The sequence below is a fragment of the Rhineura floridana genome, chromosome 4 (assembly GCF_030035675.1).
Source record: "Rhineura floridana isolate rRhiFlo1 chromosome 4, rRhiFlo1.hap2, whole genome shotgun sequence".
NCBI classification, from domain to species: Eukaryota; Metazoa; Chordata; class Lepidosauria; order Squamata; family Rhineuridae; genus Rhineura; species Rhineura floridana.
In genome coordinates, this window is record NC_084483.1 from 86,576,071 (window position 1) to 86,590,806 (window position 14,736).

General features: G+C 42.6%; 1 protein-coding gene across 5 annotated transcripts in view; it reads right to left on the bottom strand.

Annotated features, from left to right (window-relative positions):
* The window catches only part of METTL24 (methyltransferase like 24), a 141,209-nt gene extending 129,440 nt beyond the window's left edge, over positions 1-11,769 (bottom strand). For 2 of the 5 annotated variants that reach the window (XM_061623604.1, XM_061623602.1), the window contains exon 1: positions 10,970-11,758. In XM_061623604.1, coding sequence (XP_061479588.1) covers positions 10,970-11,290 — 321 coding nt within the window. In that variant the 5' untranslated portion in view covers positions 11,291-11,758. Of the gene's footprint in view, positions 1-10,969 lie in introns of all 5 variants that reach the window. The other 3 variants (XM_061623603.1, XM_061623606.1, XM_061623605.1) reach the window with 3 other exon arrangements.
* Positions 11,770-14,736: the final 2,967 nt, after the last annotated feature.

Consider the following 14,736-nt stretch of genomic DNA (forward strand, 5'->3'; position numbering starts at 1 on the left):
GGTACCACAGGGCTCGGTCCTGGGCCCAGTGCTCTTCAACATTTTTATGACTTGGATGAGCAGGTACAGAGCATGCTTATCAAATTTGCATATGATACAAAATTGGGGGGCACAGCTAACACCGTGGAAGACAGAAACAAACTTCAAAGGGACCTTGATAGGCTGGGGGATTGGGCTGAAAACAACAGAATGAAATTCAACAGGGATAAATGCAAAGTTCTACACTTAGGAAAAAGAAACCGAATGCATAAGAAGATGGGGGATTCTTGGCTCAGCCATACGACGTGTGAGAAGGATCTTGGAATTGTCATTGATCACAAGCTGAAAATCAGTCCAGTGTGATGTGGCTGCAAAAAAGGCAAACGCTATTTTAGGCTGCATTAACAGACGTATAGTTTCCAAATCGCATGAAGTATTAGTTCCCCTCTATTCAGCATTGGTTAGGCCTCATCTTGAATACTGCGTCCAATTCTGGTCTCCGCTCTTCAAGAAGGATGCAGACAGACTAGAACAGGTTCAGAGGAGGGCAACAAGGATGATCAGGGGACTGGAAACAAAGCCCTATGAGGAGAGACTGAAAGAACTGGGCATATTTATCCTGGAGAAGAGAAGACTGAGGGGAGACATGATAGCACTCGTCAAGTACATGAAAGGTTGTCACACAGAGGAGGGCCGGGATCTCTTCTCAATCATCCCAGAGTGCAGGACACGGAATAATGGGCTCAAGTTGCAGGAAGCCAGATTTTGACTGGACATCAGGAAAAACTTCCTGTTAGAGCCATACAACAATGGAACCAATTACCTAGAGAGGTAGTGGGCTCTCCGACACTGGAGGTATTCAAGAGGCAGCTGGACAGCCATCTTTCGGGAATGCTTTGATTTGGATTCCTGCATTGAGTAGGGGGTTGGACTTGATGGCCTTATAGGCCCCTTCCAACTCTACTATTCTATGATTCTAGGGCCTTCAGCATATTGATATACAGGATTCTATTACTCTAATAAATTACCTGTCTCATTAAGAAGGCCAGTCTGTTACCTCTCCTTTATCCCTACCAAAAACCTTGACTAGCATAAATAACTTTAAGCTGCATCAGTAAGTTCACTGATCCTAAATGCATTTGGATATATTGTCTAGAAATGATAAATCAAACCAGCAAGTTGCATTCTAGAAAATTGCTGTAGTTCTATTTATTATCTACTTTACACTTCAGCCCACTGGGAAGATAGATTATACTTTATAAATACATGGGTGTGTCTTTGCTTGTACTTAATTACCATAATACTATTCAGTATTTATATACAGTCACATCTCTTTTCCCAATAATTTATTATATGTATATGTCATTTTTCAATGAAGATTGGCTCCCAAAGCCCCAAACTGGCTCTCATTATATATATCATCTGTGGATTTCCTGGCCACACTTAAATTCCAGACCATGTGCAACCCCAGAGCTCTTCAGTGACTCTCTGGGATTGACATGCTTTCAAGGAACTGTTGGAACCAAGGTCCCCATCAACATCATACATTTTAAGCACATGGATTCCCCTAAAGAATCCTGGGAACTGTAGTATGTTATGGGTGCTGGGAATGGTAGATTTGTGATGGGAATGGTAGCTTTGTGAGGAGTAAACTACAGTTCCCAGGATTCATCAAGGAGAAGTCATGTGCTTTAAATGTATGATGTGGATGTGACCCAAGTTTAAAAGCGGACCTTGGCTACAAGTTATTCAGCCTAATTTTGGAACATTTTTGGTGTGCTTTTTTTAAATCCCTTGCCCTTCAACCTCCTGCTTTGATTAATATCTTCTCCAATGAAGAATTTGGAAAATTCAAAAGCTTGTGACATTTTAAAGGTATTGCCCAACTGTGGATTTTAGAGTTTTTTCTTATGGAACAACATGGCTACCAATATTATTATGCGCTGTGGAAAATAAACATCTAGTTATTTAGGTTGGAATCAACAAACGAGGAATATAATGTTCTACCACCAATTTGGCATCAATTGACTCTTCAACCTAGCAGACCATCGAGAATGAACCCTTAACTTTGTTCACATGCAGATTGCCATGTTTCCCTTTATTTCTGATATGTGTTTAATTAGGACCCTGTATTAAGATGTGAGGTGGATATGGGTAACAAACAGCCTTTATCTTTTCAAGAATAGTGTGTAACCTGATATCTGAAGCACTGAGTAGACTTTCTGGCTATGGGCACTGTAATTGCTTCAAAAGCAGAGAGAATGGTTTTTCTGGTTGTGTTTTGAAGCAACTCTGCCCTCAGCTAGACACACCTCCCTTCCTCACTTCTGACTTCACACCTTTCAGGACCACCCACAGCAAAGCGTTGGGCCAATCTCTATCACTGTCTGAGCCTACAACACAACATTTCCATTGGGCACACCTGGAGGGGCAAGGGATTGATCTGCCAATCAATTGCAAAATCTGCCTGAAGCTGATTTTTTTTAAAAAAAAGCACTTGAGCTGATCCAACCACATTTTAAAGGGGAGGAATGTGACTAGCATCGTATGTCCCCATTTTCAGAAAACAGAGGTGGAGATGCACAACAGTAAGTGTGTTTTGATGGATTCAGTCTTCAGTTTTATTTATTTTATTTAAAATATTTCTATCCCACCCTTCTAGCCTACAATAGGGTACTCAGGATGGCTCACAATAAAATCATACACAATAAAATCACAAAAACATTAGAACAGATAAAAATACACAAAATACAATTAAGAAATATAGAGTGATATTAAAAGGGACTAAAAATGTAAAAACTAAAAGGGGGGGAATAAAATAAGTTACAGGCTCTACCTTCAGTTTTGGAACTGGGTCTAAATACTGCCAACATCCAGCCTAATGTTTGTACTTTTCTGCTTCCCCCCCCCTGCCCTCACCCTAAGGATGTAAGAAGGCATCAGTTTCCTTACCAAACTGTGTTCATTGCCTACGGAGCTGTTTCTGTTCCACTGCAGTTCAGCTTCCCACAAAAACTAATTTATTCACCTCACTGTTCGCTGTGGCAGACTGTTATGTAATTAATTACATGCTTAATTACATTAGTATTATGTTATTCCATACCATTCATTTCAATGCAGAGGCCATTCATTTCAATAAAAGAAAACAGTGCAAATGGAATGCAGGATAACATGTCATTTGTGGACTAGAAACAACAGCAGCAGCAGGAGCAAATAAAGATCATATTAGCTGGATTGATTTCCATTAATCCATTCATCCACGGGATGAATAAGCAAACATCAGCCATTTCCGTTCCTGTTTCCATTGGAATTCTCCAACATCCCTAGTCTCTACCACTGCCCCCTCCCCTCTACTTTGTGTGATATCTTGCCTAATGTAGAGTTCAAGAGAACTGGAAACCATGCCACAACTTAGTAACATTTTGGTTGGTCCCAATATATTGCCCAACTGCGGATTTTGGAGTATCTTCCACTCCCCTGCAAACACCAAGAAGTTGATCCCAGCAGCTAAGGCTGCTTAGCTGCTCTGACTCAAGTGCCACCAGGAAAGACAGAACAAGAAGAGGTCCTCTCAGATTGCACAGCAGCCTGGTAAGAACTCCCTCCATCTCAACATGGGAGCTGGGCTGGAGAATAGGGAGCAGGAAGGAGTGAAAGGAAATTGGAACTTGTGGGGAGGAAAGAAGCCGAGCTCTTCATTCATTGCCCGCCCACCCTTACTTCATCAATTCTGATGAGATTTGGCTAGGTGATGATAATTATAGCATGTCACGTTATGAGGACGTTCTGAAAGATAGGATTCCCCAGCTGCTGCTCAAAAATGTATGAAGCAAGACTAATTTTTTTAAAGCTAAGTAAGCATGCAAAAATCACAGCTCTGCTGTGTGATCATCATTAACCCAGTAAGTTTGCAAGAGACATTACTGTCAGGAACCATGTTATAATCGTACTTTCTGGTCTATTAACTGCAAATGAAAATGCTTTAAAATATAATTAAAATATCAGTACTTTTTCCTTGCATAGTTACTATGAAAATCATTCTAGGGCTTCTTTATTTTCTCTTCTATGCTTTCTCTTCCCCCCCCCTTGTTTTTGCACCAGATTGCGCTGGGGCTCCTGGGACCTGATTATTTGCTATTGAAAACAACCGTCAATGAAAGGGCATCCTTTTATTGCAAACACAATAATCTCTCTCAGTCTGCTCTTTTAGACTGACAATATTTGAACAAGAACTCCCTGAGGTTTTTCTTAGTTATCCATGCAGATACCAATGGCTGGAAGCCACAATATCTAGTGCTGTAAAGTTAAAGCTCCCAGGCCAAATGAGGTTTGATCACAGCAGAAGGTAAACAAGTGAATTTCTATAAAGTTCATATGTGTGAAAAGATAAGCTGCCATCAAGATCTTCCTCTTTTTGTACAGAAAAAGCGCCAACTCCCTTAAAAGCCCTTTACACCGAGAGGACTCCTTATGCATGCTATAGGTAGAAGTCCTAAGAAAGTTAGCCGCACTTAAGCCCCATAGTTTTGAATTTGGGGGTCCAACTTTTGCCAGAGCACACCCCACATTCCATTCCAAGCTCTTCATTCATCGCCACCCACTGCTGTATCACCCTTGCCACAACCAAGATGAGACAGGGCAGAACAGCAGCCAGGGCAGGGGCAGCACTGATTTAGCAATGTTGCACACATGCATCTGCACCCACTATCACCAACCAGGGCTTTCCTATCCTTGCCCTCTTCTATCCAGTCCTGGCAAGTGGGAGAACTGCACAGCCAAGAAGCAGCAAGCATCAGCAGCATACTTCATGTGCCACCACTGCATTCAATTCAAGATCCGTTTGTGCCTTAATTTCAGCAGCAGACATGCTGCTATTGCTATTATATGTTCATGAATCAGAATTACATACTATAACCCCAGGCAGGGTCATGGAATATACTCCTATATGTCAAAAGTCATTAAAACAGCGTTTACTGTATCTGCTATCTGTGCAGTGTGATCCTATGCATGTTTATGTTGAGTTCACGTCCAAATAAATGTGGTTAGGATTGTAACCACAGTCTTGGGTTTTGTTTGTACATGCAAGGAGCTAATGAGAGACTAAAGATCAAAACAACAAAATGAGAACCAGCATAATGAAGCTACTCTCGTTTGAGATGTTGAAAACATAGTAGGGTTGTTATTTCAGCTATGGAGTGATGGGTGGAGCTCAAAATTCACTGCCAGTGGTGCACTAAAAGCAATCCAAGATAATGAGTGCAGATACAAGAGTCCGTGCAACACTTGAGATTCCCTGCCTGAGTAAATAAGGAATGTTGATACAGGATCGCTACTCCAAATCAATCACTTCTAAAAGGTCTGGTATCTCTGATCATATACACAAGGCCTTGGCAAGAATGCTAATGAATATAATTAGTTTGGGTTTTTCCTTTGAAGCTTTCAGTCCAGGCACAGAGTCAGATATAATTTCTTCAATCCATCTGCTCCAGTGTGGCATTGCCTAGTTTCTAAGATGATGCAATATCATTGTTATTGTAATGTAATAATGTTGTTGGAAAGTATCCTAAAGGTTTCAGTGTGTGTTTGTTTTAGAAAGGCTACACTTCCCTTTCCTAAATGAAAATAAGTCTGCATGAAAATCAAAGCAAATGCAAGATTTCGTTTTTAATAATTCAATAAATGTTTTTATCCCAGAAACATCAGGGGGAAAGTGATATTAATGTATGTATGCATGTAACAGCCAGTCCCCAACTTTCTTTTTGTCACCACACTCAGACTATGTCAAAGAACAGAGAACCAGTTCTGGTGGGGAGCTTTATCCTCTCTGAACTGCAAGGCTTTGCCTCCACCAACTCAGGAGGGGAAGCGGGAGAAGTAATATACTAAGTGGGGCTTCTGAGGAAGAGGGGAGGAAAAAGCTGGGGAAGACTTTGAAAGTTGTTCCAGTTATCAGCCTGTCCCAAACCTTCCCTTGGGGGGCAAGGTGCTCAAGTAGATAGTAGCTGCACAACTACAGATATTCTGGAATAACACTGACTATCTAGCTCAGGGATAAGGAACCTGGCTGCGGCCTGACATCTGCATGTAGCCCCCAGCCTAATTTCATGTGATCCTCAGCCTAATTTCATGAAGACTGAAGGAGCGTTGGAGGAAACACAGGAGTGGAGGAGAAGGGGGGAGTTCAAACAGATGGAATGATGGGAGGAGGAGGGAAAGTCCCCTGCAAATGATCTGGTCTAACCTCTGGCAAAAGCAATCTGCCCTTTACCTGGCAGCCCACTGGTGGGGAGGATGAAGAGGGAGATTGGGGAGAGAGGAGTGGCAGATAGAGAAATAAGGAATGTGTCCCTCTCGGCAAGAGGTGTGGGGGACTACTGTAATTCACTGTATTTAGGGCTAGCTTTATGTATTTCTTAAATTTATATCTCACCTTCCCTCCCAAACGAGCCCAGGGTTTAAAGGATGGTCCATAAATGCAGCTAGTTCAAAAAACAGCACATAGCTGCTGTGTGAACCCAACTCTCCTAGCTCCCAGTCAATTGCTGAGCTTTATTCAGAGTGCTGATGTTTACCTTTAAAGTCTTACACTGTTTGAGGTCCAAGCACATATCGGTTCATCTTTGCCCATACAAGTCCACTCAATCCCTTAAATCATCAAATGAGGGCCACCTCCTGGTGCTCCCCTCCCCAGACCCTACCATTAGGCAGAATGACCCAGCAGCCTCAGATGCTAGCTGAGTGGTGGCAGACCTTCCAGCTGTTTTTCTTGAGACCCCCTTTCATTTCCTCAGTCTTGAGTCCCCTAAACTGGCTTGCTGCCTTCAGGTCTGGTGGTGGACAAAGTCCCTTTGTCAGTGTTGAAGTAAAATTCAACTGCCATTATGGGGAGCAGTTGAAATGCAAAGGGGAAAGTGCTAGCTTGCCCTTTGCGTCAGGCAACAAAATGTCTTGGGCTGCCCCTTTTTGAGGTGAGGCAGATGGCGAAAGAGAACCTTCACTACTGTGGTGCTCCAACTTGGAATGGTCTCCCTAGGGAAGCTCGCCTTCACCATCTTGTATGAATTTTTCTTTTAATTCTCCTAAGCTTTTGTTTTAAAACATTTCAAGTCACTGTAAAAATGTTGATCTGTTGTATTGTATTTATTATGTTTTGCCTGCTGTTTTACTCTGACATTTTGGTTGAATTTTAAAAGTGTGATTGTACTGTTTTTATTCTTTAATTGGGAGCACAGATGTGCTGAAGGCAGAGGATAAACATTTAATGAATGGATACATAAATAAATATAAAAACATAGTCTTCATTCTGTTTTCTTAACTGCAGTTAAGATTATGAGTAAATATGCAGACTACAGACTGTATATATGTGAAAATAAAAAGACTTTTTGTTTCTTTAAAATTTTCATCATTTTGTTTCTTCAAAATCTTCATCATACTTTACTTTCCCACTGTGACACTTCGAAGTCATATTTGGCAATTCTATCTTAGCTACTTTATCAGAATATAAAGAGGGCTTCACACTTTCATTTTGCAACCATAGCACATCATTTCTCTCCACTATTTATTCTTTGGACAGCTGTGACAGACTTTGAATGCCAAACTGAAGAATATGTTTTATATAAACCAGAAAGTATAGAAACATCTGGCTTTGTGGCAAATCTGCTGAAGAGTTATATTGGTGGCTCTGGAGTTTTCCAGATCTGTCACATGACTGGGTTGTAAAAGACAGCCTTTCCTTTTTTTTACTGGTGTTTTCCATATAATCAGTAGAAAAAAAATAACAGATTAATATACTTAGCATTTATAACTTTACATAAAAGCAGCTTGAAGATGAAGCCTGGAGCCATTTACAATCAAATTTGTTATTCTAACACAAACCAAAAAGAGCAACAAATCCATATGATGAATTATATGATTATAATTACTTGCCGTTATGGATAGCTTGCAATTAAGAGCCTCAGATGTGATGAGAAACACAGAGCTTTCAAAATATTTTAAGCATGACCCCTATGGGCTTCTTTCCTTACCTGTAGCTCACAACAGGAAAGTCCTGATGAGTATGCCAAAAAGTTAATTTTGGTCACCATGTTTATTCATAAAAGAATACTTACCTTTCCTGATACTCTTTATCCAAAAATATTCTCCAACAATTTTCCCAAACCTTGTAGTTTTGTGAGAATTACATTATGAGCATTATTTGAAATATCTGTGAATGCAGTCTTTATCAATCATTTAAATTTCTCTGTCAATTATTTTAACTGACCAGGGTTAGGGTGGGGGGAATAACTTTTACATTTATAATGCAATCCAAGGCAAGAGAGTAAGTCTTATTGAACTCAGTGGGGCTTACGTCTGAGCAGATATCCCTAGGATTGCACTGTAAAAGCATGGGTCACCACGGTGGTGCCCATGGGTTCCCATACCCCAGCTGAAATTAGGCTTGTAAAAAGTCATATTTTGGCAACAGAAGGCTTTTTCTAACTGAGGCACAGAGTTCTCACCTGTCTACCCCCAGGGCCCAGTTGTGACAACTCAAATTTACTGAGGCCCACCATTCACAAAATGGTGACAGATGAGGCAAGGTTTGGCATAATCATTGACCATTACTAACATCCCTTTCTGTTAATATCTAATCCATGTTTGGAAATTGCTAATTTTTTTGCCACAGTATTTTCTTTGTGACAAGGTGTTCCATAACTCGTCTTTCCTCAAGCTACATATAGACATTTGCTCTGGAGTATTGTGACAGACTCCTCATTTTAGGTAAATTTGCTGATTCAGAGGCTTAGGTGGAGAAGGCTTTTTCTTTTACATTATTTCTTTCCCACCCCCACATGCCTCTCAAAGTGTTACCTATCTTCCATAATTTCTTCTCCCATCATCTTTTCACACTCAACTTGTACCATATTACCCCACCTCTCAAACTGCCAGTTTCTTTCATCCCTCCTCCCTGCTCCCTTCTACATTCACTTCTTCCTTCTATAATAGCCCTTCCCTTCCCAGGTTATTTATTTATATTATTGTTGTTGTCTACAGCCATACTACCCTGAACAAGCCCAATCTCATCTGATCTTGACAGCTAAGCAGGGTCAAGACTGGTTAGCTTACAGGAAGGAAATGATAAACCACCTCTGCATACTTCTTACCATGAAAACACTAAGAATATGTCCAAAAAGATTCATAGGGTCACCATAAGTTGGAATCAACTTGAAGGCATGCAACAACATTGCTGTTAAATATTAACCTTTTATCCCACTTTATCATTTCTTTCAACACCTCCCCTAGCCCTTTCCCCTCATAGGAGGGAGACCTTCCTTCCCTCCCCACCCCCTCTAAACTTCTTGTCTGCTCAGACTGTCTTACTCAGCATGCAAGGAGTTTCTGGTGCTAGCATTGGTCCATCCAAAGGCTCTGGCGTGGCTAGAGGGCAGGGCAGTCAAGTGAGCAGGCACTGGGCAGGCTGTGCCACTGAGGCTGACCTGAAGGTGGCCCAAGGCCTACTGGTGGGTCCCAGCCCACTTGTCTGAGAAACACTGGTCTAACTCATCCTATGTTCCTAAAAAATAAATAAACCAAAACCTAATTCAGCGGCATTCACATATGTGCCAATGCAAGTAAAAAGTTGAGAGGCAGAAAAGTGGTAAAAACCCTGCTGTGAAATATTCATAAAATATTTGTCCTGCCTTGACACATGATGTTACCATTCATGTACACATGCACACATGCAAAAATAATCAGGATAAAATGTAGGAAATAAGTTGTAAGAGAACTCATCTGAAATGAATGTAAAGACATAAACTTTCTTCCCTAACCCACATTTAGAAATGTCTGGTACATTTTAAAGAGGACAATTACTGCCACCAAGTAGAGCTTTTAATTGGTGAAGGACACTCCTTTAGAGGGGATTGGACATAATTCAGAACTGAAAACAGCATTTCCCTAAAGTACATGGCTATTTGGAACTGGTTCACCAGTTGTTATATTAGCAGCCTGAACTTCATCATGTTTATTCAAATCCCACTGATTTCAAGTGGATTTACTTCAAAGTCTGGCATTTTTTGATCATTTGAACGCTGTCCTCATTACAGAGCTTGTATTGCTTCAACTTGCTATTGTCCCAAATGCAGACAGCATTTTCAGTCCCTCATCATACATATTTGCCTCTCATGATCTCGTTGGCTCAGTTGCTTCAAACTTTGCCTGCTTGAGCTCCAAACTTTAAACAGACAAATACAAATTCCCAAATCAACCTTAACCTTATTTTTGTAGGCAGTTTCATCAGTAAATGGGGCAATCTGCAATAATGGAAAGAAATGTGATGGGCCAAGATTAAATATATGTGCTGGTCTAGCACTCATGACTTATGGCAGCCTTATGATATTTCTTTCCAAGGGATGCCTCCTATTCCAGAATAAGCATCCTATGGATGCTCCACAGTTCAGTAGAACTTTTCCAATGGAACTTTTCCTGACCAGACAGCTCCACAGGGCCTCTCACTTTATAAAGTTTGATCTGGCAAAACTGTTACTACTCTCAGTGCATGACTGACCATGAATTTAAGAAAAGTTGACCTATGATGTCCTCTGTTTTAACTTCACTGCAGTGCAGTGTAGTGGTATCTGATTAGGGCCTGGGAGACCAGGGTTCAAGTCCCCACTCAACCATGAAACTCACTAGTTGACCTTGGGCTAGCCATTATCACATAGGCCAACCTACCTTGTGGAGTTGTGATAATATGGAGGAGGGATGAGCCATGTACACTATCTTGGGTTCACTTAAGGAAACCCAGGACATAAATGTAATAATAACTAAACCTTCCCTTTGGCTTTTCTCAGCAGACCTAGCAGATAACTCAAGGTCATCCCACCTGTACTGGCAACCGCAGGGCCCCAGAGACACTCTCCTCTGTAAGGTTGCTTTCACAGTCCTAGGAAACCATCGGCCATCCCGTTTATTGTCCCGTCCCCAACGGCTCCTCCCCTCGCTGCTTTACCTTCCTGCGGATGCTGTGCGGAGGCGCCCCCTGGAGGCAACAGGTGTGCTCTGCGGCACTCCGCCGGCGGCCGCTCCTGATGTAGGTCACCTGCCTCCTACTGGTCGCCTCGTTTGCCCTGTCCACTCGGCGACCTCCAGGGAGGAGCCGAGTCTTATGCCCCGTCGTGGGCTTGGCTTCGGCGTCCCAGGCGCGCCGGAGCCCCAGCTGCAGGCACAGAAGAAGGGTAGCCGAGAGCAGGCAGAGGCGGAAAGCGCAGCCCTTCCCCAGCCGCCTCTGCTTGGCCGCGTACCACGACGGGCAGAAGGGAGCGGGGCTCATGCTGCTGCCAGAGGTGAGGGCGGCAGCCGGGGGCTCCGGTCAAGGGGCCGGCTTTCCGCTCCGCCTTGCCGCTGCTGAGCACGTGCCTAACGGAAGGACACATGCCGGGCGGGACAGGCACTGAAGGAGGCCAGGGAGACGAGCTAACGCTCGTCGGAAAAGTTTGGGATCTGGCTGGCGGGAGTTCCGCCCCTGTCCAGCTCCAGCCGAGAAGCGAAGGAAGCCTCAAAGACGCCGCCTCTCGGCCACCAGGCGATAGACGGGAGCCTCTCGCAAGAGCCCTTGGCGCACACCCCGTGGATTTGCCGAGCCCTTCGGAGCAGCCTGACCCTAGACACCCTTCAGTCTTCCACTCGCTCCTTGAAGAAGCAAGCAGGAACGCAGAGCGTCCGGCGTCTGTAACTCTAAACGGCAGCGCGACAGGCAGAAGTTAGCGGGCAAAGCCTTTCGCTAGAACGGAGGTGGAGGAATGATTGTGGAAAGCGTCGCCTTTTGTGCCCGTTGCGCCGTTGTTTATTGGCACGCGACGCTTGCGATCGTCTCGGCCGGTGGACGTCTGCGTGAGGGTACACGGAAGCATGGCAGCACCCCCAGCTTCCAACTTTCCCTCTTCGTTGCGCATTCAGACCGGCTGAATTTTGATTTGGGGTTTGTCGGTGTTTTTCTTTCTTCTTTTTTCTTGCTAGTTGAGGTTTGTGTTGGATCAAACTGCTGCCCTAAATTTTGATTATCATAAAGCATATATGTTTTTAAGAACTGCATAACAAGTGGAAATTACATAGGCAAAAGGGGGGGGTTCCCCTTCATGGAGATGGAGCTGTGGGTAAAATGCACCTGCTGAATTCTTGTCTGCTGTGTAGCTATGTATCAGAGAACCTACGGAAGCCCTTGCACATCTTACATTTAAAACTCATGGCTTCCCCCAAAGAATTCTGGGAACTTTAGTTTACCCCTCACAAAGTAACCATTCACAGCACCTTTTAGAAATTACAATTCCCATGATTCTTTGGGGGAAATCATGTGGTTTAAATGTATGATGTGTATGATCTCCAGACTGACCAGTCCTATATATTCATAACCTCAGCAAAGCATGGAGCTAACACTGTTGTGTGTCCCTTATGTTGAAGGTGGGACAACAAATCCTGGTACTCAGCTGTTTCCCTGAAATCGTACTTTTCAAGTTCCAGTTATTCAATACTTTTTATAACAATATAATACATCTTAATTTTTATTTATATATGAGAACATGCACATTCCATCTTTTAGCCCTGAGAAAACCTCAAAGCAACTTACAATAAAATAATTAAAACATAATAAAACCAATTTCAATGCAGTACATGTAAACAAAGGAGAAGAATAGTATAACCGGAGCATAATAGCATATTTTCCCCAAAAGCTAGGTGATTTTTTTTTAAATCGTCTTAAGATGTACTGATGGCACCAACTTGGATTGCTTTAAAGGAGAATTAGACAAATTCATGGAGAATAAAACTACTCCTATGATTGCTAGGCTGTGCTTCCAGTTGCTGGGAATAGCAGGCGAGGAGAGCACTGTAGCACTCGGGTTCTACTTGTGGGTTTCTCATAAGGATCTGGTTGGCCACTGTGAGAAAAGGATGCTGAACTAGATGGGCCTTTGGCCTGATCCAGCAAGGCTTCTTAAAAACAGCTTACCTAAAGCTAAAAAGGAAAGGGGTCAACCAAACGTTGGTAGGGAGACAGGCAACCAAATCTTGCAATAGGAAAGACCCTCTCACGTCCTCGCCAGATGCAACTGCACTTGGAATACAGTGTACAGTTCTGGTCACCTCATCTCAAAACAGTTACTGTAGAGCTAGAAAAGGACAACCAGAATGATCAAGCGGATTGGATGATTGGTTAACGAGAGTATGGGACAGAGCCAGTATGGTTAAACTGTACAATATAACCAGAGTTAGAAAGGACAGACAGCCTTGTGACTATTATGGTGAAAGATTGAGTTTTTTATTTATCGGTGCAACAAAGTGCAAGAAAATACAAATCCACATACATGGTTGGGAACATTATGAAGTGTTATTTATTAATAGTATGAAATACTCCTGAATGTAATGTAATAATACTATTTATGTTTATTATTTATTTCATCAGGAGGGGCCGTAATATTAATTTTCTTCATTTTTATTTTATTTTACTACTAAGAATAAAGTGGTATTAAAAATGATCAAGGGTCTGGAGCAACTCCTTATGAGGAAAAGTTGCAACATTTGGAGCTTTTTAGTTTAGAGCAAAGGTGAATAAGAGGGGACATAATGGAGATGTATAAAACTATGCAGAGGAGAATGGAGAAAGTGGAAAGAGAAGATCCCCCCCCCCACATAATAATAGAACTCAGGAACATCCAATGAAGCTGAATGTTGGAACAGGATAGACAAAAGAAAGTACTTCTTCACATAACACATAGTTACTGTGGAAGTCACTCCCCCAAGAGATAGCGATGGCCACCCACTTGGTTGGCTTTAAAAGAGAATTAGACAAAATTCATGGAAGACAAGGCTACCAGTGGCTACCTGTCATGATGGCTATGTACTACTTCTACTGTCAGAGGTGATAAGCTTCTGAATATAAGTTGCTGGAAATCATAGAATAGCACAGCTGGAAGGGGCCTACAAGGCCATCAGGTCCAACCCCCTGCTTAATGCAGGAATCCAGATCAAGGCAATCCCGACAGATGGCTGTCCAGCTGCCTCTTGAATGCCTCCAGTGTCGGAGAGCCCACTACCTCTCTGGTAATTGGTTCCATTGTCATATGGCTCTAACAGTTAAGATGTTTTTCCTGATGTTCAGTTGAAATCTGGTTTCCTGCAACTTGAGCCCGTTATCCTGTGTCCTGCACTCTGGGACGACCAAGAAGAGATCCCGGCCCTCCTCTGTGTGACAACCTTTCATGTACTTGAAGAGTGCTATCATATCTCCCCTCAGTCTTCTCTTCTCCAGGCTAAATAAGCCCAGTTCTTTCAGTCTCTCCTCATAGGGCTTTTTCTCCAATCCCCTGATCATCCTTGTTGCCCTCCTCTGAACCCGTTCCAGTTTGTCTGCATCCTTCTTGAAGTGCGGAGACCAGAATTGGACGCAGTACTCAAGATGAGACCTAACCAGTGCTGAATAGAGGGGAACTAATACTTCACGCGATTTGGAAACTATACTTCTGTTAATGCAGCCTAATATAGCATTTGCCCTTTTTTGCAGCCACATCACACTGTTGGCTCATATTCAGCTTATGATCAACAACAATTCCAAGATCCTTCTCACATGTTGTATTGCTGAGCCAAGTATTCCCCATCTTATAACTCTGCATTTGGTTTCTTTTTTCCTAAGTGTAGAACTTTGCATTTATCTCTGTTGAATTTCATTCTGTTGTTTTCAGCCCAATGCTCTTGGCCAGCCTTTCCCAACCAGTGTGCCTCCAG